The sequence below is a fragment of the Cataglyphis hispanica genome, chromosome 14, assembly GCF_021464435.1.
Source record: "Cataglyphis hispanica isolate Lineage 1 chromosome 14, ULB_Chis1_1.0, whole genome shotgun sequence".
Classification (NCBI taxonomy): Eukaryota; Metazoa; Arthropoda; class Insecta; order Hymenoptera; family Formicidae; genus Cataglyphis; species Cataglyphis hispanica.
Window position 1 is genome coordinate 1518528 of NC_065967.1, and position 26554 is coordinate 1545081.

The 26554-nt window shown below is 38.9% G+C and overlaps 1 protein-coding gene across 2 annotated transcripts; it reads left to right on the forward strand.

Moving 5' to 3' along the window:
- The first annotated feature begins 1565 nt into the window (after window positions 1-1565).
- Window positions 1566-24065, forward strand: LOC126854602 (uncharacterized). Of its 2 annotated transcripts, XR_007688127.1 has the most exons (6): window positions 1566-2247; window positions 3205-3328; window positions 3904-4054; window positions 4521-4737; window positions 5347-5745; window positions 23831-24065. XR_007688127.1 is itself a non-coding variant. In XM_050601524.1 (5 exons), exons 1-5 carry the CDS (start codon window positions 2003-2005, stop codon window positions 5471-5473), a joined length of 864 nt encoding a protein of 287 aa, XP_050457481.1. In that variant the 5' UTR covers window positions 1639-2002; the 3' UTR covers window positions 5474-6413. The 2 variants fall into 2 exon arrangements, 1 of the variants encoding a protein (XP_050457481.1); XM_050601524.1 differs by lacking the exon at window positions 23831-24065 and having other exon boundaries at window positions 1639-2247; window positions 5347-6413.
- Window positions 24066-26554: the final 2489 nt, after the last annotated feature.

The window sequence follows — 26554 nt, forward strand, 5'->3', positions numbered from 1 at the left end:
TTCGTATGCCCTCGCGCGATACGTTTCGTCGGCTTTAACAAATAACTTTTGCCCATAAAATCGACTCCCCCGTTCTTTTCCGCTCGCCGATAAATTTATCGACGACGTAACGTTTCGGCCAATTATCCAATTAAGTGCCTACGCGATCGATTCATCGCCTTTTTGCTTCGGAAAAAGTGGCGAGCAGCATCGTTGATTGGCTGACACCCCCGCGTTATACGCGACATCGTCATATTCGTCGGCCCGGACGTGCGTATTGCCCAGCTGATGACGACGACGATGATGATGATGATGCGGATTATCGACGATGAACTATCGCATCGTGCACGCCGTGAATTATCGGCGAGAGGGACTCTCGCCTCTCGGAGCGCGAACCGAGGTACAACAATCGCCGTTCTTGCTATCGAGCGCGATGTTCGAACGGATGTTCCGCGATATCCGCGTGACGCGCAGTTCCGTATTATACGCGGCGGATTCTGCAGCATCCCGCATCTCGTCGGCCCCCCTCCCCCTCTCCCTGTCCCACGCCTTCCTCTTCCCCGCCGACTAGATTGCAGCAGCAAATGCGATTTCTGCATTTCCGATCGACGCGTCGTCATCGTCGCCTAATACGCTTGACAATTAGATTTTGATCGAGATTCGACGTCGCTTCGAGCATGTCCAGACACCGCTATCGATTTGACCCGCTAATGTGTCACGTCGAAGAGTTTCGCGATCGCGAGAAAGAGACGAGAGACGTTCCGCCGCTGATATCTTTTAAGATGTCGAACGCGATAAACACCCACTACACGATTGTCCGCCCGTTATCGTTAGCGAGATGCATGATTTAATGACTCGCTTGAAATATAAACGAATAATAAGGCAATTAAAATATATATCACAGGTTTTATAATTTTATATCTTCGATTAATAGTGGTTTAAATGTTACACGTATATTTCTTTTCTTTTCTTTTTTTTTTAATTAATACGCCGATGTTTTTTAAAAATATTATGTCAATATATAATTTGAATATATAATTTATATTATTAAACTCACCGTCTCGCGATTCCGATCGGCTCCGACGTTCATTCGTAAGGATCTGCAACAATAATGTTAATAAAAAATTAATACAAACATTTAATAAATTAACGTAAAGTCTATTGAGAGTATTAAATTCAAAAGAAAATCGTATATGCATTATGCATAAATAAAATATTAAAAATCTTAAAAAGGAAGCAGATGCATTATCTCTTCGCTATGTTTGCAAGTCGCGGAAAGCGGTGCTTTAAAAAATACAACTAGGTCGGAAAAAAGTGTTTCTCGTACTCTTTTATTCTCGCTTGACACAAAAAGCATCTTTGTAGATCAAATATAAAAGATATAAGACTGAAAGGAGGATTGTTGGCAGAGTACGAAGTGTGACGCCACACATTTGTATATAAACAGATTATATATAAACAGCTTTGGAGGTGAAAATTTTAGACAATATCAAGTATGAAGAAAAATATTATTATATAAATAATATTATTCATGTCAAAGTATCTGTATTAAGGCCCTTTTTTACAACGCGTATCCGCACCAACGATTGAACTAGGAATCGAACCTTTGCGGTCTATCCTTCTTTTTTCTCGCGCAATTGAATCTTTGCGGTCAATCATTTTTCTCTTTTCTCGCGCGTGTGCGCATCAACGGCAATCAAGGGATTATTAACTGATTGCTCGTCGAGCTGCGGCTCAGGGACACTTTTTGCCGTGCAATCTTCCGTTCGTCGTCGTCGAGACTTAGCTCGCCCATCCATCGCAGGCGCATATAAAAGGACCGTAGTGGAACGCGATCCGGAGCAGTGTGTAGCACGACGTATGTCCGGTCTCGTGCCTCTCGACGTTCCTCCCCGAGTGATCGATCTGGCGTAACGCGTTATACGTACGTAAATATACGTACAGAGCCGTTCCCTCACACGAGCGACAGCACACCGTGAGATCATCACCGTGAGTTCTCGGTTCGCTGGCAACGCTATAAAAGATGTCGCAGCCGGAACAAGGTGGCAGTGCGCAGTACGACAAAGACATGTCGACGTCAAAGAGTAGCTCGATGCTGCGCCTGAATCAGGAGGGCCGTCGCGGCTCCGCCGATTGGCAGGACCAGGGCGACAGCGACTCGGAAGTCAGCGAGAACGATTTCCTCACCAAGGGCGCCTTCCTGCTCACCCCGAGCCACGAGCTGAGCATGGAGAAGGCCGCCACCATCTGCGAGAAGATGAACTTCCGGTGAGAATCACTTTGGTGAGCCACCACGGCTTGCCGTTCGACCAAGATTTTCCTTCCGGGTTTCGATAAGAGAGAGAGAGAGAGAGAGAGAGAGAGAGAGAGAGAAATTGTTAAAACGGGCGTGTACTCTGATAACTATAATGAACGAGCTTGAAGCGTCATCAGTATTTTATTTTATCTTGCATCCAAAAAAAAAATACACATGTACTTACGCAAAATTTAAAGATAAAGAATATTAATAGAAACGTGTAATTCGATCAAATCTATCATTGCCTTTTTAAATCAATCTGTGATGGATTATTCTGTTTCATTGTGCAAGGACGCCTTTAATTTTTCCATCTTTTAAAGTGAGACCGAAAATTTCGAGATGAAAAGATTTTATTAAAAGAAATTATATTTTTGAATGAATTTATATTTACAAGAACTTATTATTTGAAACTCTTTGAAGTTTAAAATTTTATTCTTACTGACTCGTAACGTTCTTCCTGACTATATTGTGTAGGTCACTTCGACCTTCGCTTAGTTTAATCCACAAGAAATCCTAAAGTGCTTCGTGTTCGAATCGAATCTAAAAGTAGTTAAGTCAGCTGGCGCGTCGCGCGAAGTAGTAGAAACAGTAACAGGTCGGACAACAAATCCATTAAACCAACTACGTACTCCGATCCAGTGTATGTTTTGTGTGTGTGTGTGTGTGTGTGTGTGTGTGTGTGTGTATTATGAGTATAAACTTTTTTGTGCATCGGCAGCTAGCGCATGGGAATGGCAGGAATTCACTCACAATTAACATCGCGAAGACAAAGACGAAGAGTGAACTAACTTTTAACAGAATCATTCCGACGCGTAAAAAATCATAGAAGATATTAATATATCTCGTTCGCACATTAAATTCCATGCCTGAATATATTTTCCATCGATTTTTATATTATAATCAAAATGATTTTCTGTTACATGATGTAGAGGCGCATTTTCGTTGACGAAAACCGCCACCGGTATTCTCTTCAAGTTCAGCAACATCGAGGACTTTCAGGCCGTGTATAAAAAGGGTTTTCACAAAGTGACAGGTGCACGTTTCTACAAAAAGGTGAATAGTCTCCCGTACCAACGAATTTTCACGCCTTAATTAGCTCCGCGCTTATCATAGGTATTTTAATATCGCTTTATAAATAAATTATGGCTGACAAAATAATTCTGGCGCGGCGCAAATAATTTAACGCATTACTGCTTTGAGACTTTTACATCTGGTGTTATCTTTCTAAAGCCAAAGTACCTGACGCAGAGGAATGCCTTAGTGCTTTTACAACTAATCTCGGGATCTGCATGGATTTTACCCGCGCGTAGTACAAACATATGTTGCGGATATACAACAAAGTATAAAGGGTTTACTTGCTTGAAAGTTAACGGGAATATCTTGACAGTAAGTCGCGTAAAGCAACTTATTTATGCATTTGCTTTAATTTGATTATTGCAAGATCGCATAAAATACGATACTACGAATTCATTAAACGCTGTATTACAGTGATTAAATACTAGTTTTATTTTTTGATTCGCATTTCGCATATTTATTCTTTAAAATATAATTTTGCAATTTCCGGAATAAATTTCTCATCGGGAATAAATGTGATAAATTATACACACTATATAATTCATAATACATAGGTCGCTATACCGTGTAGACCGGCAAAGATCTTCACCGTCTATGTTCTTGATGTGCCCGAGGAATTGCCGGAGGACGATATTAGACACGCTCTCTACAAATATCGATCTATCGTCGAAGTAACCAGGCTACCCCTGAATACGGGAACTGTTTGTGAGTCACGAGAATGCAAATGCTTTTATATTTCTCATCCCGCTGCTTTATTTGGGGGAAAATACCGGCCCCTATAAATATCGTAACGTGATAGACTGCTCTCTTCTTTGAATGATTTCGAAAATATATAATTTATATCTCAATATAAATAAATATAATGTTATATATATTATATATATTATTTAATATTTCAATAATATATTTTTATATTTATATATATATATATATACATTTATTTTTTAATAATAGATTTATTTTGCAAAAAGTATTTTAATTTGAAACACTCTCGAATATAAAATATCATATCTTTTTCACATAAACGACAAGTCATGATCTGAATTGACATTATTTTTGCCATTATATTCTATGCACACATGTTTAAAAGCGCTATTACTTTTTGCGTGATGCGCGATGCATCGAGCTACCTCAGCATGCAATAAAATGCTCGTGTGTTAAAATAAATCAGTGAAGGCCATCAATGACAAGCTAAAGAGCGACGCGCAGAATCTCAACGAGCCGGCGACGATTTATACGGGGCCACCCGTTATAAGGGTTACCCTGGCCAACGTGGAGGAGACCTCGATGCTGCTGAGCCGTGGTTTGGATTTTTATGGGGCCACATATTTTCCCACCGAAACGCCCCATCCAGCCGCTCAGCCCCTCGCCAAATACAAAAACAACAGGTGGGAAGTGAATTCTCTCGCTCATGCGACGCGAGCCGCGCGTGATTCATTGAACGACAAATTCGTGTTAAAAATTACGCACGATATTCCACCATATCGTGCCGGCCGATATTTATAGCCCGATATTCATTAATTATTGGGACAACGCCATCGACAATACAGTATAATGACGATTTAAATGTCCGTTACTTCTAAATTAATACAGCTGTTATTAAATCGTTATGTTAAAAATGATTTATACAAAACGACTTTTCCATTATGCGTGATCGATATTCTTCCCATTCTTAATTATGTCGTCTACTTTAACTCGCTACGAAAAAATCATCTATTTATGCATTATAATATAAAATTTAAAAAGGGAAATAGAATTGCTATTACAATTTAAATTGTAATCTTCTCTAAAAAAAAAAGAGAGAGAGAGAAAAGAAAATGACGGCGGCGCCATTACGTGTGATCCGCTCTTCCACTTGGCCGTAATATCTTTAATGGAACATTGCCAATAAAACACAAAAGGTTTGTGGGCATTAGGGGAAAACGGATCGTTTCAGAAAAAAAAAAGAGAGAGAGAGAAAGAGCGGGCACCCCCTTTCACGTGTTTCGCCATTGCAGATGGATCGAGCTGGCGTCGATCGGCGCGGGACAAAGAGTGAGGGACCTACTTCCGGTCTTTGACAACGCAGGCTTCAACAAATTGCCACCTCCGGCGAGCCGTGTAATAAAACCGCAAAGAAACTGACACGTTCCCCCTTCCCCCCTTCCCGGCTGACACCCCGAATTCTTCGACGGCCGCCACCGCCACCGCCGCCACCGCGATCGATAGTGGCGGCGAATCGAGGGAGGACGCCATCGCGAGAACGACGCTACGACCTGAGGATGACGACGCCAACGCAGGCTAGCTCGATCGAAATTCAGAAAAGGACACCAGGATTCGATTCGAGCGATTTTTTAATCCCACGTCGATCGCAACGTTCAAGAGACCAAGCCATTCGTGCATTTAGAGATAATGAGGTAAAGTATAAGGAAAAATAGATTTCTCGAATATCGAATGGATAATCAAATAAAATTTTCATTTTCTATAGAGATACCTTAAACTATTAATAGCTATTAGAGAATTTGATTATCGTTGATATCTCTCGTCTCATTTTTGCAAGTCCTCTATAATCGATACAAATTTTCGGATCAAAAATTTTTGGGTCAAAAGTAAAAATTTTTACTTTCATTTTACTCGAGAGAAAAAAAGAATTTTTATATTTACATCCCTCGCTTATAAAAAAAATAAGATAAAATTTGAGATATTTCTTTCAAATATATATTCTCTAATAATATCTTATCTTAATCAGATTCGTTGACAAGAACAGATAAGAAAATTAATTAATCTTCCTAATTACATAATTTCAAAAATAAATTATCTTTAAAGAGATTAATTTAACTCTGTAATTGATACTATTCGGAGTTATATATAAAAAAAAAAAAAATCTAGTTAAAACAAAGTACAGCTATATACCTCTCAGATGCATGTGCGACCGATGGAGGGTCAAGCGTAATGCGCAAAGAGAAGCTGAATTATACGCTCGCGAATCGTAGAGCCATTTCTGAGCATGCACACGCGTAAGATACATCGTACCGTTTCGCAGGTCGACGTGATTCCTCCTCCTCCCTCCACACACACACACACACACACACACACGCACACACACATATACACATATACACAATGAAGGTTCCTATTTTTCCGCTGGCGGAAAGGTCAGCGCCGTCGTATCAAACGCAATATATATAGTATATGAAATTACTGTTCCTATCAGTCCCCTACTTTAACGCCAGTCACGCGAGTAATATTATCTTAAACACGCCAGATTGATTACACACGCCAGAAATTAATTCGCCAACGCGCTGATTAGGAAGGTTCTCGTGGAGTAAAAGTAATCGAACGTCATACACGTCATATTCGAAGATGAATCACGATGATTCACGGATCTTTGAAGTTGCTTTAATCTTGTTTGTTATATATAATTTATTAAAAAAGATCGTTTAATTTAATAAATATAACTTGTTATCATGTATTACTTTTTATCATATATTAATTGAAAAGAGAAAAAAATGTATCATATACATATATATGTGTGCTTTTATTGTACTGATAAATTTATAAACTCACTTATTAAAAAATCTTTAATTATATAAATAACGTATATTGATATGTGTATATGAGTACAAAATAGCTATTATTTTAAGAGAACACTTTCAAAATATAAACTTTCTGTTACATTATAAATTTATTAATAATAATAATTAACACATTTAAATATGTATGTATGGTTAATCTACTTTTGTAATAATTTATTAACTAAGCTATTGCGTATATATCGATTTTATGACGTTAAAATCTGACGGTTAGTATTTATTGTTTACCTATAATATAATATAACTGTAAACAAATGATAAACAAACATATATCTTTAATTAAAAGTATGACATAAATTTTTGGAAAATCTCTAAATATTTTAAGAAACCGTTAATATATTTAGAGCAAGGTTATCTTTTTTAAGGATAAAATAAAATAAACACATGATGAGAAAGATCAACGAGAAAAAGTTATTATTTTCATATATCTCGGTTATATTATTATTATAACTACTTGCCCAAAATTTTTCTATTAATATCCTTAAACAATATCGAATAGATGCAATATCGATAAATGAAAATAATAAGTACATAATATCGGATTAAAAAGAAGCTAAAATATTTATAAATAAATCCTACATTAAATTGTAACATCGTTCAAATTAAAAAATATTAAAAAAAAAAACATAATAATAATAATTAAGAAATTTTTGACATGAGAAAAATATAGAGTTTGGGTGAATTTATGAGGATGAGGAATAGGGGGATATGGCTTTTTTGTTCCTCACTCGACAGTTTAGTCGCCGACATAAACGTCGCCGCTTTTTATTACTGAGCGGCAATTCAATAACGATGACATTTACTTTGCGCGCATGCAATGTACATGCGCTTATTAGGATATATATTATGCCACCCGCGCGCACGTTACGTAACCGGTAATATATTCTGTTATATAAACGTTCCATTGCAATTACGTAATGCCCGTGTATGGATGGGACGTATCTACTTGATGACTTGATCGTGATATATGCAGCCGTACTTCGCCATTCGCGTGAAAGCCATAACGACGTACATGCCTCCTTATTAGGACCCCAATCCGCACTACAATGCATCGCGTATGCTTATCACTTTGCGGTGCACTTATTTTAAAGAATGTTATCATGCTACGTAAGTGGCAAAACGGGATCGCAATAAGAATTTAAAAAAGGTGGTAAAATTTCTCTTTCTCTCCTTTTTCCTCTTTCTCTCTCTCGCGTAATTTGAATTGGATATACTTCAAAAATTAATCTTTTAAAACTTGAGAGTATTTTTTGATAAAATAATCACGTTTAAATTGTTATTCTTATCCTCTGTATAAAAAAAAAAAAAAAATAAGAAAAGAAAAGAGAAAAAGTCGAAGAAAAAAAGGAAAGCGAAGGTTATATTTGCGTCTTATAACGCGCTTTATTTTTGATTATTTTTACTTCCGACGGAAACGAGAAGAGTGGCCGTCGCTTTTAACAAGGAGAGACTTTATCAGGAAAAGAGTACGTGGAAAGAGAGAAACTTGGCCGCGATGAGTGGTGGTCACAGGAGGGTATAAGTAATTCTCCGAGAATGCTATTACGTCCTGCTGCGCCTTCGCTCGAGGGACGAGGACTATTTCAACGCGTAATATGAGAGAGGGTGGATATGGGAGGTGGTAAATGTCAGCTATGTATGAAAGAGAGTGCCGCCATAAGAGAGCGAACGTGGCGCGGACAGAGCCGGGTTATCCGCCATCGCGGATAAGGGGTTGGGGGAACGGGTGGGGGGGGGGCGGTTATCCACGGCCCTAAGCAAGAAGCTCGAGGGACCGGCGATAAATTGTGTGCGTCTTCTGAAAAAATCTCAGGTAACTTAAAATATTGTACGGATTTTTTTGTCCTAAACATATGAGAGAAAACACGATCGCGGGCGAGGGAATACAGAGTTGAATGGCGTCATTCGCTGTTTGCGAGTTATTCGTTATAAGGACGGGCAATGCCTATCACATAATTTTATGCAATTTATTTATAATTTAGCTGTAATTCAGCTACGAATAGAATTAAAAAATATTTATAAGTTGGTTATAGTATTTGAGACTTAATAAAATATAAAGTTATAATAATATATTTTGATTAAATTGTGCACATCTTATAATAAAATAATGCAATATAATATAAATATGCCCTGCAATAATATATCAATTGATTTATTTTGTGCGTTAATAATTGTCAGTATATCTTTCATAAATGTTCTAAAAATTTATTTTAATTAAAAAATAAATAAAATACATACTACATATGTTTTTAATTATTTATAAATTATTATGAAACCTATATGCAAGGAAGGATTGCGCAAAAAAGGACTTTATCCTCTAAGTGTATTGTGTGAAAAATACGTGGCAACTGCCGTCAATTTACCCACTCCAAATTTTGACGCAACGCGGCGGATTTTTAGGACGAGTTAAAGTGAGAAACCTAGTTTTGTTAATGGCCGTAACTTTATTCCAGAGGACGAAGCCCAAGCGGCCGAGCTTCGCGCACCAACAAGTGCCATTATCACCGCCTCTCGACTTTGTAACCATAGACTAATTTCGCTTGAAGAGTTCACCGGACAGTTAACCGATTTTTTTTTTTCAGTTCTCGTCTCCGCAAATTTCAATTTTGCGCGCAAAGAAATTTCCGAAAGTTAAGCGCGACGCGTAATTGCGTTTTCCCTGTAATGATTACGAAGAAATATGCGGTTACGTAATTACTAAGACTTTCATCGGGCATAATTTAGAGTCTATTCAGCATACATTTACGTAAAAAATCAAATCTCTTGGCCATTTTTAATGTATATTAATTTTAACACAAACGGGGAGTATTAATAGTCGTTCAGTTTTACAGATTTTATACATTGGTTTCAATGACATATTGATTTCGCCATTTATTACAGAACGTCTTTAATTATTAAAATTATTTTTACTGTAAAATTGAAAATGGCAGTAAAAAGATCACTGAAAGTCTGCTCAATTTTTAAATCTTTTGATAAAAAGTTGTGAATAAATTTTTTTGCGCAAATATTATTAAAATAGATTTTATTTCTTTCCGAACGAGGGAGTTAATAAAAGACGGTTACGTTAAAAGAGAATCGACAGCGGGCAAATTATTTAATCGATACTATTTTAATCTGGAAAAAAAAATTGCAATGTATCTCTTAAAAAAATAAGACAGATCGGTTTACTCGAATGGAAATACGTTAACTCGGCCGAGTCGAAATCACTGTTGAGCCGGCTCGTTCGCCGGAACGGGGAAGCGTGTCGAATCGATTAAAAATGTATGCGGAACGTGTGCTAAGCAGCGGATAGGCTTCGAGAAAAGGTCTCGGGGGATCACCTCGAGCGCACGAGAGAGGGAGACGTTCGTGTTTATCAAGTATTGGAGAAGGGAACAAGAATCGATCGGAGGATCAACGAGCAAGGGCTTGCTTGCCAGGCAAGCTCGAATATTACAAGCAACGAGAGGGATGGAGAAGGAGATAAATGGATAGGGAAAGAGAGAGATAGAGAGGATAGAGGTGAACCAGGCGAAACGCCTGGTAAGCATTTCTGAAGGACCATTCCCTCGAAGCTTGTGCGTTACTAATCGCATCGGAGTCATCTATATTATTACGAAGCTCCTGCGCATAATCCCCTGAGCATGCTCTAGCTACATGGATGCAAAGGTCCCAACCGATCGGTCCTCCCTCTCGCCTCTTTGCGCATCCACCTCCGGCCCTTATTACCTACGGCAAAACCCTCTTTCTCTCTCTCTCTCTCTCTCCTCTCGCCTTCCGTGCTCCTGCAGGAACGCACAGAAATTACTACAATTTTCGACATAGCCTCAATCGGTCTTTAGGCAATGTTCCAAGATTCAAGACGGAAAAGATGCTTGAACGTTGAATTTTGAATTCTTTTCCTCCATTTTCTCTAATATAGATTTTCCCTAATATTAATCTTTTATATGATATCAACATTCAATACGTGCGATAATATTATTAGAAACAACTTGTTTTCCATGTAGGAATTTCCTTGCAAATGTATCTGATAAGCCACGTGGAAAAACGCGTTTATTTCGTTAGCGCTGATGGAGATTATTTGTTGCGTTGACTAAATTAAACTGAAATATTTACATAGCGTACACATTCATCGCGAAAATAACGGGGATTAAAAGAGAGAAAGGACGAGCAGCAGATTTTCCGCATCAACGTCGGACAATAATCGATATACCGCTCGCTCTGTCTACCATGCACCTGCGTTTTTATTACATTGTAGTTGGCGCCGAGTTTGATTAGAGGCTCCACGGGTGGTAACCAAGCAATCTATCTGTAATGTCCCGCGGCGTCAACTCTCGTTTTCTTCCCATCGCTCGACTAATTAAATAAATATAGGACACGCAATGCACGCGCGCCTAATGTTTTTCGATCGATATCATGTTTCAGGACTCATCTAATGTCTATGTGAGCACGCGCACACATAATAGACCGCTGTCAGCGCAAATAAAAAAATCAGTCCGACGAGAAATGAGATACGGAGTACGAAGAAAAAGGGAACGAGAAATGTGCTTAATTAAGAATATTTGTTCTGTAATTAGAAGAGAAGTATAAAAAGAAAGCTGTTAAGCCTGTTTAACGGTCGTTAATGGTAGTGGGGTTTCGTGGAAAAAAAAAAATCTTCTCATTATTCGAATAAATTCGTGTAAATTTGCAAGTTAACGTTCGAAATTTTGTTCTCGTAACTCGTTGTGTAGTATATTTTAAAATTAATTATAAATAATAAATTTAAAGTATAGCTGCAATTTTTAATATTAAAAATAAAAAAAAGAAATAATCTCTTGTATTTACCTATAACAATATACATTTATGTAATTATATAATTTATTTTAATGTCCAAGATGTGTTACATCCGTAGAAATATTATTAAGCCTGTCACGGGATGACAGCATATCGTTCAATTAATCATCCATCTCAAATGCCTTAATAGCATAAAATCGTCGTTTCTTAAAGCGATGAATTTTTAAACGCGCACTCCCCATTCATCCCCCTCTGTCCCATTTGGCTTCTTAGTTCGCGTGGGAGACTATTATTATACCCAAGTTTCAAAGCGCAGCTTTCGCCGCGCGGGATTCCACCAGGATAAATAAGGGCGAAAAAACTTGAAAGGCGAAATGTGCGAGTAAGACGAAAGAAAAAGGATGAGATTAGAGTCGCGCGAGAAAGTAAGACGAGTGCGGGAAAAACAAAGATGAGGAAAAAAGTGAAGGAAAAGATGAGGAAAAGACGAAGGGGAGAAAAGGAAGGAGGCCAGGGAGAGCGTCCCTGGGATAAATATTAAAATGTAAAGTTCCCAGTAAATTAATCGCGTTAACGTCAGGGCATTTTCTCGCGTTCGTACCCTATCTCTTCTTTTTCTCTCTCTCTCTCTCTCCTCAGAGAGGAGGTCCCTCTTCTCTCAGCCTCCCCGGTTGACCATTCTTTCTCTCTCTCTCTCTCTCTCTCTCTCTCTCTCTGTCTCTTCTCTCATTTCGCGCCAAGCAGTGCACGGTTCAACTCCGTGCTCAGTTGCTCCTGAATATTCATTAATCTCGCTTTCTCCTCCGTCGGAAATGCGCGTCTCGGGCGAAATATAAAAAAAAGAACGTAAATCTACTTTTCGCGCCGGTCGCCACCTCCGTCGTCTCGGCAGCTCCCGACGTCGTCTTCCGGCGTCGCAACGCCGCCGAGAGGCGGCACGGCCGCGTCGCCGTGCATGATGGCTATAACGAAATTCTCGACGCGTTCCGCGATATCAAGGCGAAGGCTGAATTTACGGTGGATACGTGTGCGTTTGTCGTCGCGTTCGGGAGGTCGTCGCGCGGAATTTACATGCTCATTAAAGAAATGAAGTTCCCGGTTTACGATCTGGTTTACACGAGACGCCATGGCACGTTCACTGACTCTAACCGCGGACTTTAAAACCGCCGGCAATGGGACGAGGAGATAAATGAGACATGGGTTTATATGCATGTGTGAGCGGCGTAATAAAATTAAATGGGTGAGAAAAATATACGAGAGCGAAACACGCGTATTTTTCAATTTATATAATTCGCGATAAAGTCGAAAAAGTTTTATTAATGATATAGTTTCCTTGCTGTCTCAAATTTAACAATAAGATGCTGAATATTAAAAAACTTCGCGATTTCAGTTTTTTCAATGGGAGAAAACGAGATGCCAGATTATTGTCGCTGTAGCTTGTGTCCCATTACAAATGTAGAACATTTTTTGGCGACAATTCTCCAACAATATCGAGATTAAATAATACGAACCATTACTGTGATGTACAATCAGGATACGTTGGCGAGCAAAGGACTTGCGTCCCGACGCCGCAAGTCCGCCGCGAGTGAGTCTCGTCGCGGTTTCTTCGTCGCGGCCGATTTACCGCAAATGGTTGGCCGCCGACCATTCCGGCCTCTTCAACCGCCAACTATTTCAACGAGACATAATATTATCGCTGTGTTAAGTGCATCTACAGAAGTGTTTGGCCGCGCGGGCTCCCAACTTGGTTCCCGCGCACTTATGTGTTGACATAAGAAACACGCGCGAAACGTTGAAGATCGTACGTGTAGGCGAGATAAAGTTCGTCGCATCCCTCTCGTAATCGTTTTAAAACAATCTTCTAAAACAATCGTGTATTTTAATTAGCGGCAAATAAACGCAAACTCAAGAATCCAGCTCTTCACACACACACACACACACACACACACACACACACACACACACACACTACGTCCTTTATAGAAATTATATGTCGCAGACTCTTGGTAAAATTCAATCATTTTGTAAAGAGAAAACTTAATAATCTTTTTATAACGTTTTGCAGAACGGCAAAAGGTTCTTTTATAAAAAGCTAATTTACAAAGGAACTACAAGATATATTTATAATTTATTCCTAATTATATTTTTTAAAAATATTTGCCAAGAATTCAAAAGCATGTTAATCTATTTTCTTTTTAAGCATTAATTAACTCTAAATTCGGTAACTGAGGAGAAAGAAGATTTCTCTATAATATTTTATATAATTACGCACGCACGCACACACACACACACACACACATGTGCTAGTAGCTTCGGATTACGATCGGCCAGCACGAGGAACGGTAGCGTGTTACATTTATGAAATTGGGATTGAAATTTATTCAGCACGAGATAAAGAGAAGTTCATTATGACGCGAGGGCTTTGTTACTGCCCTCCCCAATTATGACAGCCTTTGTCGTCAAGTTTGTTAAAAGCCTGATCACGCACGCGTGCCATTGATGCGATGACAATGCTGATCCCGAATGGGGTTAATTCGATACACATTACTTATCGCAATTTACGTTGATCGGTCGGAAATTTGAGAAATCGCGCACAATCGGACTATGCCATAATGAGACATCGAATTTCTTTAATTACGTAATAATAATTTCACGCTTAAAATAAAATTTTGCAGAGAATAAACAATCGCGGGAATAATGAAAAATCATTGAAATTGTTTTCAAAATTCAAAATTTAATTTTTTACAGTTTTCTCTCCTTTTTTAGATGTCACGAGTCATTGCTCTTATATTATTAGTTAAATTTTTATTACTAATTACATTTTACATATTTCATTCCGTTATATAATATTTCATGAAATATTCATACAATATTAACTTTTTCTAATAATTCAATGAGGCTTTTATTTTTAAAAGTTTGCTCACCAAAGAAATAATAGAGCCGAAAGAGAGGGGAAGAGAGAAACACGAGTATATCCGATTGACGTTACTTCATTCCCATTATATTCACGCTACAGAGAAAATAGCATTAAAAGCGCTGTCCAAAGCACGCCGGAGCAGCGTAAAACGCATCGAACACAGGTAGGGGACACCGGTACAGAGTAAAAACGTGATTATGTACGCGCGGTCGTGTGTACCGCGCTATCGCATCCCCTTCGGAATTCACCCTACATACATACGTACATACATACTTCCGTCGAGGAACATCGGCACGTATGCAAATCGCGTGCTAACGTTTAAATCGCATCGTGGATCCGCACACTACACTATTTCCTCCACGATAAAGAGAGAGAGAGAGAGAGAGAGAGAGAGGGAGAGAAAAAAAAAGAGAAGGAGAGAATAACGAGAAGGGTGGCCGGGGATCGGGGGAGGAAACGAGATAGGTAAAGGGTAGCAAATGAGGGGATTCCGCGGGTAACTCGATCCACCGCCGTCGTCATATTTTTTATAGCGGGGCGCTGAAACGAAACATTTAAAACGCCGCGGCTGCGGCGTCGGAGGCGGAGACGATGTTATATATCGCGTTATTACATTTAACGCGATAGATCACAGCTAATTGCGGTGTACACCGCGGAGAACGGCGGCTGCCTCGTAACTTACGCAGTCCGGTTACGAGAGAGAGCTTGCCGGGGTGCTGGCGGCGAGTGAAGAAAATCGCAGCGCGGTCGGATACGTTGGTACTAATCTGCGAGAATTATCCGCGGAATTTATTTTTCTATATCCATTCCCCCCCCCTCCCCCTCTCCTCTCCACCCCCGCCACCGTTGATTTAGAAATAACCGTTATTGTGCCGTTTACCTTGGCACGAGTTGCGCGATGGAATTTTGTTTGCGATCGTCGCAGGAAAAGACCGCCATCTCTCTCTCTCTCTCTCTCTCTCTCTCTCTCTCTCTCTCTCTCTTTCTGTTATTCCGCCCCCGCTGCGGACGCAAAAATTTTGGCCGACCGATCGACGTTCGCAAACTTCCGCGAAGAGAGAATTTGGCATCGATAGATAATAAAACGTTACATATAGCGTAGGATAGGCAGTTGAAATGGCTCGTTTCAGCATCGTTGAAGTATATATGGGGAACAGTTAAAGAGAGAAAGAAGGCAATGTGTGCTGAGCCGCCAGTTTATATTTCTAGGAAACGTTTGAATATTTAAGACGCGCATTTCGTAACGCTGCAGATGCGCACAAGGCGTGCTCGCGAAATGGAATAAATGATTGCAGCAGTAGTAGATCGTAGCTGTTTTGTTATACGGTAACCTAGTAAAAAAGCAAGAGCCTGTTACGCGTGTAAAGGCGTGATGTTTGTCGGATGAAACTAAACGCCGGGGATCTCTTTTAATGCGTAGGAATCAATGGAAAGGCGCGAATCAATAGAATTACCGTGTTGTAATAGACTGAATAAACGGCGTTTACAGCAGAAAGCGATAATGCACGATCGCGACACATATTATGAAAGTTTTGATACAAGCGTGTATACGCGTCCGACTCTAACAGGGGCAGTCGGTACATATATTGCTAAAAGTTTTGGCATGCATAGCGATTAGAAAGTTTTGCATATACAAACCTTCCAATTATTCGTGCTATCTGTCGATTTAAAAACATGAATTTGCGGCTAAAAATTCAGCAATAAAAATAATAAATCACGTAAGACTGGAGCTGTCATATAATTTCTTTTACTTTTTGATTAATTCTTTCGATTAAGATAGAATTGGCTTTTAGACAATTGATTGGACTAATTAAATTTTGCTCGGAATCTTTAGATATCTTTATAAGTGATTATCAAAATCGTATCATAATCACGTTATTATAATAAAATAATGAGAAAAGTTTTAATTTTATACCTTCTCATATTCATCGTTAAAATATAATACAATTTGTATACTTACACAGTACTATGAGTGTCGAATAAACTGCAAGTTAAATAAAAAATAAAAGAAATTTGTCGATAAAGAATGATTTCTTATGTGTTTCGAATCGGTAAAGTCAGTCTCTCTCACAAAAGCTGCTTTAATTGATAGTACAATCACAAGGAAGCGCCAGGAACACCTTGTATATTCAACGTGATTTGATTGATATTTTTATTTTACAATAATTTGAATATAATTTAAAACATATTAAAATTTTAAATACTTGTATATATCAATCTTATTATATTAACATCTTGAGAAACTATTCATATGGAAAGTTGCTGGGCCCCAAAAATTGTAGTTTCCATTTTAAGAGATCAATGGAAAAACTTTATCGATCCTTTATCCTTCCTCCGGAGAAGAGAAAGAATATTGGAGATACAAAATTTTCGAAAGAATAATGAGCAGAAGCGCGTGATACACGAAGCACGAGAATGCGATTTATCATTGGTTAAGAGCCTCTGCTAATCGGGCTTAATGCAAGATTACAAGACGCATGTAATCACGCAGGAATCATCTCGATCCGCCGTACGCCTCTTACGCATAAAATTAACAACTTACAAGGGGATTTCGCCGGCTGAATATACAATTGCACGTGGCATCAACGAGCATTATTCGTAATGAACCAATTGAAGCTGCACGATTGTATGCGTGATAATATGCATTAAGCGGCCACGTCGGGATTTATATGCAGACGAGATAAATAACAGGACGCAATGCAAAAGATGGAAAATCGAGCTCGCGAGATTCGCTTAGTCAGTTAATGAAATCGCATCATTGAAATATGAAGAATGCATATCGAGTCGAGCAATCCTAGAGCATTGTCAATTTTTTTGAACGAGTTACAAATAATTTTAATAATAATACCGCAGTTTTTAATTTTGATTGACTTATCTCATCGGGAACATATGATGAGATATGTAATTAGAATTAAAATATATGTCATCCCAATAACTGACATTCTCTGATATACATTTCTGTTTTTTGTTATTTTACAAATCATTAAAATACAATCGATCGAGTGACATTAGAGCAAAGTGACACGTTCAGCGGTGGAACAACGGCCAATCGAGAAGTGGGCTTTGCGATAATTAACCAGTTGTTGTAATCCGTCGTTAATTACGTGCGGATTCAGAGAAAAATAACGTATGCGTCACGCAACAACGGGCACGATAATTATTCCATGTTCCATCATGCACGCGCATCCAGCCGCGTGTCACGCGCTTACGCACATGGATGCTAATACGCGAGTGATTAATTAGCCCGCATCCCGCAGTCACAGTCGTCTTACGAAATCCCCGCCTATCTATTTGCGCCGTTCGACCATCTCTCTATTCGCGACAATGTGCGTCCGAGTGCATAGATAATAGCACGTATAAATTGTTCATGTATGTTGATAAAATTTTAACGAGCATATTTGTTATATTTTATTCGGAGATTTAGCTATCCGTTTGAAAGTTATTTCACCTGAAAAAACTGTAGCAAAAAATATGAGGCAGTTATTACATATGCCTATAATAACCAAATTTTTCCAATAAATTGTTCGTTTCTATATTTTGCAAGTTTTTCTAATTTGACAGCATCCACAGTCCAAAAGTTTTCGGTTATTAATTTAAAAAAATATTAATTATGATATGTTTGTAGCTTCTGTATATAAATCATATTATTTCAATTTTCTGCATAAATTTGTCAAGTCCATTTAGTTGATATTTAAGACACTATAAGCCTAAAGAGTACCTTCAATCGTTTTAGAATATTACATAATTGATACATCTTTACACTCGCTGCTTATAGCGCGTTACTCTTGTGCAGATCAAGCAGATCCGGATGTTTACCGTGAACACGCAAATGCGTTTCTGGGCATTATAAAGATAATAGAACGGATGTAGACGTCAATTGTAACGTTGTACACAATTGTAACATTAGTATTATACATTCTTCGTGCGCGGTATAATGCGGCCATTATAAGCGACGGCCACTAATTGTTAGATAGCAGCAGGTCGGTATCGTATCGTGCATTATGAAGACCAACGAAAACACGCGCTGTGGCTGTAACAGACTGTAATTTCGGTAATAACGAAACTTGGAATGCGAGGGCGATGAGTGCTTTTAACGAAACTACAATCGCATCGCGGCGAAAGAACAAATATTCAAGTGTTGCCTATTTCGCTACAGTTTTGCAAAAGAATCACGTTAATTCAATACCGATGGAAACGTTATCAAGCGAACTTTTAGGCGAACTGCGATTTGGAAAAGTCTCCACATCGCGCTGTACACGCGAAACTTTCGTGCATTCACTTTCTGTCGATCCGATAACGATTCTTTGCGCCAAGCCGGCAAGGAGAGACAATTTGCAGGCGAGAGAATTTTCGAACGAAGCGCTGAACTTGGAAATTTTCTCTCCCCGTACGTTTGACATTTGCAATCTTGCGGAGTATATCGCGGGAACCAACGCCCGCAATAATAAAGTTTTAATCGACAATTATAATTTATGGGCGTCGCACGCCGAAATGCTTCGCACCGGAAAGAAGGCGAAAGATGGTCCCGACTCATCTTCGAAATTTCGTGGCGTGACGATAATTCACAGTGGAAGTTCGTTAACGAGAAGTCGTCCATTAACCGCGAGAATGCTTTTCATGTAAAGTAGGCGAAGTCGTAAAGCACTCCCAGCACGTAGATTTCCTTGCCGCGCCATCCCCGCAGGCCCCGATCACATCGCGATTTCTCGATTCGCTCCCTTTACGATCCTTTATGTTCACGCGCGAATGCGAAAGCCGGTATCGTTCGTCGAATAACCGCTGCCGCTGGAAAATCACCTTTAAAGGCCGTCCAATAAATGTCCCCGCGCATTCATCGGCCGTCTCCGAATGAAATTCTGTGGAGTTTTTATTTTAATCGCCGCGTCGGAGTTGAATTACGCGACGACGAATTCTTTAAATTCGACGAAATTCAAAATTGATTCACGCTATATTTCACGCGGAAGTACCGTTAAGATGAAATTTTCCAATAGCTCGAGCGTGTTCGGCGTATTGGCAAATTTTTCGTTTCAGCACAAAACAACAACAATGCAATTCTTGACTCGTGGATATATCATCGTTCGATCTTTTATTCTTATTTTCGCACAGCTTCGTAGATTTGATGAAAACTCGATCTCATCTCAACGTTGTGTTAAAGATGATATATTTATAATATATTTAATATATACGTAAACGCGTTTCTGTGTTTTTTTTTTTTTTTTTTTTCATTAAGTTCAAGGCCCCATTAAAATTTTACATGACGATTCTAATTACTAGAATAAACGCACGTTTCTCACATAAACGTCTTCGGAATATATTCTTGTCGTGAAATTTCGCAACAAAGATATTTTCAGTTCGTTCACACTTCATTCTATTTAGACAATTTAATCGCGGGTTCCATGGAAGAGCGCGTTGACCTACATCGCGCGTGCGCGCACCGTGTGCTGAATATTCCAGTTTATGGTGTTCACGCAGTAATTCATTTAACGCAGATCAAAGTTCTGCGGCGAGTAAGTTAGCCGGCGTTAATAAATAGTTTAGCACCGAACTGCAAGTGGGCGGCAATAAATTGATGAAAGCCAGAGAGAGGAAGGGGAGAGAGAAAGAGAGAGAGAGAGAGAGAAAGGGCGAAGTGTGATAGCCACCGATAACTTTTGCGCCACTCCCTATTGTTCGATCGAAACTCGCATATATTTTCGGAAAGCTTTTTCCCCTCCGAGACTCTCTCTCTCTCTCTCTCTCTCTCTCTCACTCTCACTCTCTCTGTCAAAGAGGAAAAGTTGAAAATAGCTGTCTCGATCAATAATGATAAATTTAGTAAGAAAACAAGAATTCGAATGATACACACGAGTAATTATTAAATAAAAATAAATAATTTAAAGAAATATAAAACTTTTGTATTTTGCAAACACAAACATCTTAATCTTGTTAATATCTTTTTCAAATTTGTGTTATTAATTAAATACATTTTATAATTTGAAAATCCCGCGTTTTAGTTGCACGCGCAATTCTGGAACATCCCGTATGGTCTGTGCAAAACGTACAATATTGTTTGTAGATTATGCTATACTCTATACAATTCGCTGTGCTTCCGCAATGCGTAACCGTGCGATCGTATGATGTAAATTGTAAGACCATTAACTACTGGCACAGAAGGCTTTAAGCAAATTTGCTGGTTAATGGATATGAAATTTACTTTCGACCCTCGCCTATATTCGAGAACGCTCGATTAACATAACGATTATTATAACGAACTCTCGATGCACCCCGTTGCCCTATCTCGGGCTTGTACTTCGTTACCCGCCCCTTCGGCGGGCTATCCGCACGCAGGATATTGTGTTGCAATTACCGACCCGAGAATAACCCGACCTTCGGGAAAAAGCTATCGAAACGATAATCTTGACAAAAATATCGGCACAATTCCTTTCGCTGATATAAGTATTCGGTTACAATTAGATGCGAGGGCACCCTAAGGACACTATATCCGCTAAGGTTTCCGATAGCAGAATTACGACTGCTCGTAAATAATCGGAGAGAGTAAAACGTTTGGATAAAAAAAAAATCTACTTAAATTTAGCTTTGGAAAATAGAAATTTAAGTATTTTACTTTTGCTATTGCCATCGTTCAAAAATTACGAACAAATACCTGATAATTCTAAAAATAATCGCGATTGAAACGGATTTTCGTATTATAAAAATAGACAGCAAGATGCAAAGTGTCAGTCAATTCAAAATTAATTGCGAAATAATTACGAAAAAATTTTAAATAAAAAAAAAAAAATCAAAACAGATAATAGAATAGTAAAAGAAACGTATACATATTTCACGGGGGGAAAAAAAAAGGTTGATCGTAGAGTTAACACTTTGATTTGCACGTGTTTGAATAAAAATGTCCGGTATAATATCGGATTTCGTTACAATACGAGAGTATTGCCATAAACTGTCAACTGAGTGACATTTAAAATAAATTTCAATTTACACCGTTTGTGAGAGATCCGCAGCAGTCCATTCAAAATCAACCCCGCATACAGCTCATCCGTTCCAACATTGATTTATCCTCTCTCTGCCTCACCTGTTCCTCTAAATATTCTTCCCTCGAGCGAACGCGGTCTGTAACTCTCGCTCCCATAAAGCGAGCGCATTGTGAGCGGTGCAGACATGCACATGGATGCGTCGGGAAAACGAGCAAGAATTATACGTGCATACGTGCAACGACGTGGACGCGGATACATTTCGGCTGTGTAGACACGCACTGTAATGAAATTCACTAGAGGAATAGACGGGAAAGAAAGAGAGAGAGAGAGAGAGAGAGAGAGAGAGAGAGAGAGGGAGATAGAAATACGTGAAATACGGGAAGAGCGGAAATACGTGGCGAAAGAGGAGCGAGCGACTCGAGCCTTAATTTGAATTCCGAGTGAATTGAGTTTGGTCGAGCTCGAGAGTCATCCGGTTCCGTCGAATAACACGGACGCATCAAGAAGACGCATCTTACTCGAGCTCGAATATCTTTACGAGGTCATAAATCAATAATGCGCGCGTATCCGATGACGATGCAATCGTTCGACGATTTCGTTCGCGACGCCGTTACGTTTTTCCTTGATAATCATTTTCACGATTCACGTTGAAATCGCCATTAATTGAAATTTCTGCAACCATTGGATAAGCTCAAATTTCAACGTATGTATACAACTATTTTGAAAATTCTGTGTGTCATTTTATATTACAGGTTTTATTTATCTTTTTCTTATTCCGTAAATGTGATAGTATTGGACACAGTAACATTCGACAGTACGATTGATAGTCTCGCGAGAGGAAAATTTATGATATTAAAGCGAATGCAATGGGGGATATCTAAAATTCTTGCAATTCTCGCATTGCCAGCTGGGAGGCTCATCAGCGCAATCCCGCGACATTGTGACACACTGTGATTTGTATGTTCTATTCTCGCGGATTAATTCGCCCCTCCCCTCCCCTCCCCCACCCTCTCGCGCGTAATCTATCGATCTAGAAACGTGCGAGCCAGCCGAGCTTGTTTTACTACATGAATTCATCATTAATTCTTGTAGTTCGATTATTCTCGCCAGCCATAAGCAGACTGTGTGATCGCTCCGCTTCAATTATCTCTAATTCCGCAATCATATTCCACGCCATTCCATTTGAATATTGGCTGGGAGGTCGCAAATTAAGGCTAGTTTCGCGTGTCCCCGATTTATAGGGCGGCTTAAAAAATTTTCCGGTAAATAAATACTGCGGCGTAAAAAATATACACGTAACTTTAAGAAAGTTACAGAAGAAAGATTTTTTACTCAATTTTATATTCGTCATCGAGATATATGCGCTTATATCGAGCGAGGCAAGACCGAGTAACGTAGACCGGAGTTATGTCGGACAAGTGGCCTACCTACGTCGCGTCGGCACCGTTGCTCGTCTCTTTCCCTGCGGGTCGCGACGGTGCGGCGAAGGACAAAACTACTTCAAAGACACGATGTCGCAAATTAAGGCGAAACGACGGCCAAGAGAGAGAGAGAGAGAGAGAGAGAGAGAGAGAGAGAGAGAGAGAGAGAGAGAGAGAGGCCGAGTGCTTCCCCTTACTCGTTCCAAGGAACCGGTAGACCGGATCCCCTCCTCTTATGCATCCCCTCTTCCTCCCCCCGTCCTCCTACGCCCACCTTGTCCTCCTTGTCCCGTTGGGATTTTCCAGAGACGCGTCTTGCCGGGCGCAGCGATAAAGGTCAGACTTGCGTTAGACTAGAGGGAATACCGCCGACTAAGTTGGTCCGGTGATTCACGAAAGATCGATGAACGTCCCTGGTCCGCGGAGACCCCAGTGCTTTTTCTTTTTTTTTTTTTCGCGAAAACACAGCTCGCGGAAAAACCCCGCGGATTAACATCAGTGTCGCATCCGTTAGAAAAAAAATTGCGATACTCTTGAAAGCGATTGTTCCTGCTACTATCGCTTTCATTCTATCACTAATAAAGAATCATTTAATTATTTCATGATTATAATTATTTTAATTGTAATTAAAAAGAGTGCAAAATAACATGATATTTCCTCTTCAAATTTGAAGTATATTTATAAGAAAATTCGATCATACACTTAAACAAGTATCTTTTTTTTTCAACGTACGCGACTTGCACATTGCTATGTAGCTATATACGCAGCACAGAGTTTACAGAATATACATCTAGTGGACGAGAAGATGACCGTTCTTTTTTTTTTTTTTTTCTTTCTTTTTACAGATCTTCATCTTCTTAAAAGAAGGAATCTATGGGGGAACACTAGTCCCGAGGCAATGCGGATACAAGTAGTAGAACGTCGGACGAAGGCTCAACTGATTACTTACACGACACTAAGCGAGACTGCTTCAAAGGCGACGAGTGCACGCTGTGTCTCAAATTAAAGAGGGACGACCATGACTCTCTCTCTCTCTCTCTCTCCTTTTCTCTCTTGTTCGTTACTACCGTCTATCCTCTGTATTCGCGAAGCAACCCCCGAGGATACCGCAAGCCTTTGGTCCTCTGTTGGTCCACTCTATCCCTGCCTTTAAATGTAAGTTACGGACTTTGCTAGGATGTAAGTTTTAAGTGATGTACCTTTGACTACCATCTACCTTAGCTAAGCTCGCGAGCACAGAAAGTCGCAGTCGAAGAGAAGAGGCGAGAGAGAGAGAGAGAGAGAGAAAGGGGGAAGAAAGAGAGAGGGAAAGGAAGGTGAGGAGTACCAAAGGATCTAAGTAGTAAGATAGATACCTAGATACCGCAAATTAATACCGTGTTACACTGGCGGATAAAGTTTTCTAATACTGCATCTTTCTCAGACTTTCTAGATAAATGTCATTTAGTCGAATTCCCTGGACACAGAAAACGCGACACTGTCTAGAAAAGTAAAAGTTTTCTTATGGAGATAAGAGGAGAAAAATGAGAGAACAGAAATTATACGGAGATAAAGAAATAAAAATATACAAATATTATCAGTATCCCCTCTTTTCTCTATTATATTCAGAGACAGGGAGAAAAAAAAATGTTACTTTTTGTTAAATTTTCTTATATTGGAATATTATTTAAATTATGTTATTGTTAGATATATTCTTGATCTTTGATTAATTATTCATTAATTTAAATTACATAACAACGATTTCGGATTTTCGTTATTAAATTGCTTCGGGGAAGCATTGTTTTAAGATAATGTACCAAAATATTCATCGTGATCGTTAATTATACGTTTACACAAGGCTGTTGTATCGACCATTTAGATCATCTATGATATGCATGCAATGTGAAATAAAATCGTTCTACAAAGTAGCGTAACGGTCGCGATTATTGTACGGTCACGAAATGCTATTAAAAGTATAATATGCACTTATTTGACAACAGATAACAGAGTCATTTAGTTTAATAAAATTCACATTATCTGTTGAGGGATACGAAAAGTTATGAAAGATTTTTAAAAAGATTTTTCCCTATATCTAAATTTTAATATTATCAAATACTATATTAAGTTATCTTAACTAATGTCATATTAATATATAATTGAGAAATTTCTCTTATTTTAAAAGTCAATGAAGAAGATTTGCTGTACCTTCGATTAAGTATATGAAAGTGTATATATAAAATAATGAGTACGATACGTAATTCGTTCTCGGTTCCTATTAAAGTTTCAGCTACGTTGCGCAATAATTAATATCACACAACACGCAAGCATATAACCGAATATATATTCTAAACTAACCTCGATATTAATATTCGATATCCCGTAAAGTTATAGTTCATCAACACGTCATATCACCCTTCCAGCCTCCCTTGCCCTCTGCCCCCTGCTTTCATCCCCCTGCTTTCATTACTCCTTATAGCAAAGCGACGACGCGGAACGATCGATCGGTCATTCGTTCGGTCGTCGCGTTTCGGTCGCCAAGCTAGTCGGAATTCCCGCGAAAGAACCGAAAGTCCAACAAAAATTATTCAGCGTCGCATGGAAAGGCTCTCCAGTCGACGGTAGAATCCATAAATCTGTCGGTGCAGCGGGGCCTTTGTCGGCTTTCGCGGGGCACGAAGCGACATAACGATAACGCGACCAGTAAAAACTTGCCGCCCGTTGCATTGCGACGCCATTATCAGCGCCACACGACACGATATCCGCGTTGATGATTTTCATTTCCCCGTTTTTATTGGTCCGTTAAAATTACGTTCGCGCCGTCATTTATGTCTGATTAAAGTTTAACTTGATTCACGGTGCCGCGCGAGTCCTTTCTTTTCTTTACTCCCTCAACTGCTGTTCTGTAGATATTTGTTCAAACTACTCCTGTAAAAGCGACCGACACCCGTTTTTGCCTGAAATTGTAAACTCCATATATGCGATGTAACTCTGGTGGAAGTTTCACTACGTAGTTTTTTATTCTAGAATATATAAAATTTTTTTAATCTAAGAAGAGACTAGAGTAGAATCAAGTGAAAATATTTAAAAGAAAATGGTATAAGTACTTATTAATGATTTATATTAATATATTTTTTTCTAAAAAAAAATATTTTCCAACAGAAAAAATAATCAGCACATCTTTTACTCTTATATTTCAAATATTACATGCATGTTTTTTAAATGCTGATATTTTTAAATATTCTCGAAAACACCGGAACTTGAAAAGGCGCGCGCACTCTCACATTTCTTATAATGCTTATTGATCTCTCAATTTTGGCAAAGCTAATGCTCGAAAAATGCATTAACTCCGTTATTTACGACATACTTTGGAAAATGATGGTAGACTATTAAAACTGTCAACTCTCTTTTCAACTCAAAATATATTTCGCAGATTGAATAAACAAGATAATTTTCCTGGAATCAAGCTTTTCAGATAATCTTGTCGTCATAATTTTTAAGATATCAAATCGAATGAGTTATATTATTAATAAAACGATGTAAAAATTGAAAATCATGTAATTACGTACAATTATCTTTGAAAATAACATTAT

What these genes read in the sequence shown, in the direction of transcription:
- LOC126854602 (XM_050601524.1), top strand. Translation starts at nt 2,003, where the DNA reads ATGTCGCAGCCGGAACAAGGTGGCAGTGCGCAGTACGACAAAGACATG. An exon ending in TGCGAGAAGATGAACTTCCG is followed by an intron (nt 2,248 to 3,204) that starts GTGAGAATCACT and finishes TACATGATGTAG; the next exon opens with AGGCGCATTTTCGTTGACGA. An exon ending in GTGCACGTTTCTACAAAAAG is followed by an intron (nt 3,329 to 3,903) that starts GTGAATAGTCTC and finishes CATAATACATAG; the next exon opens with GTCGCTATACCGTGTAGACC.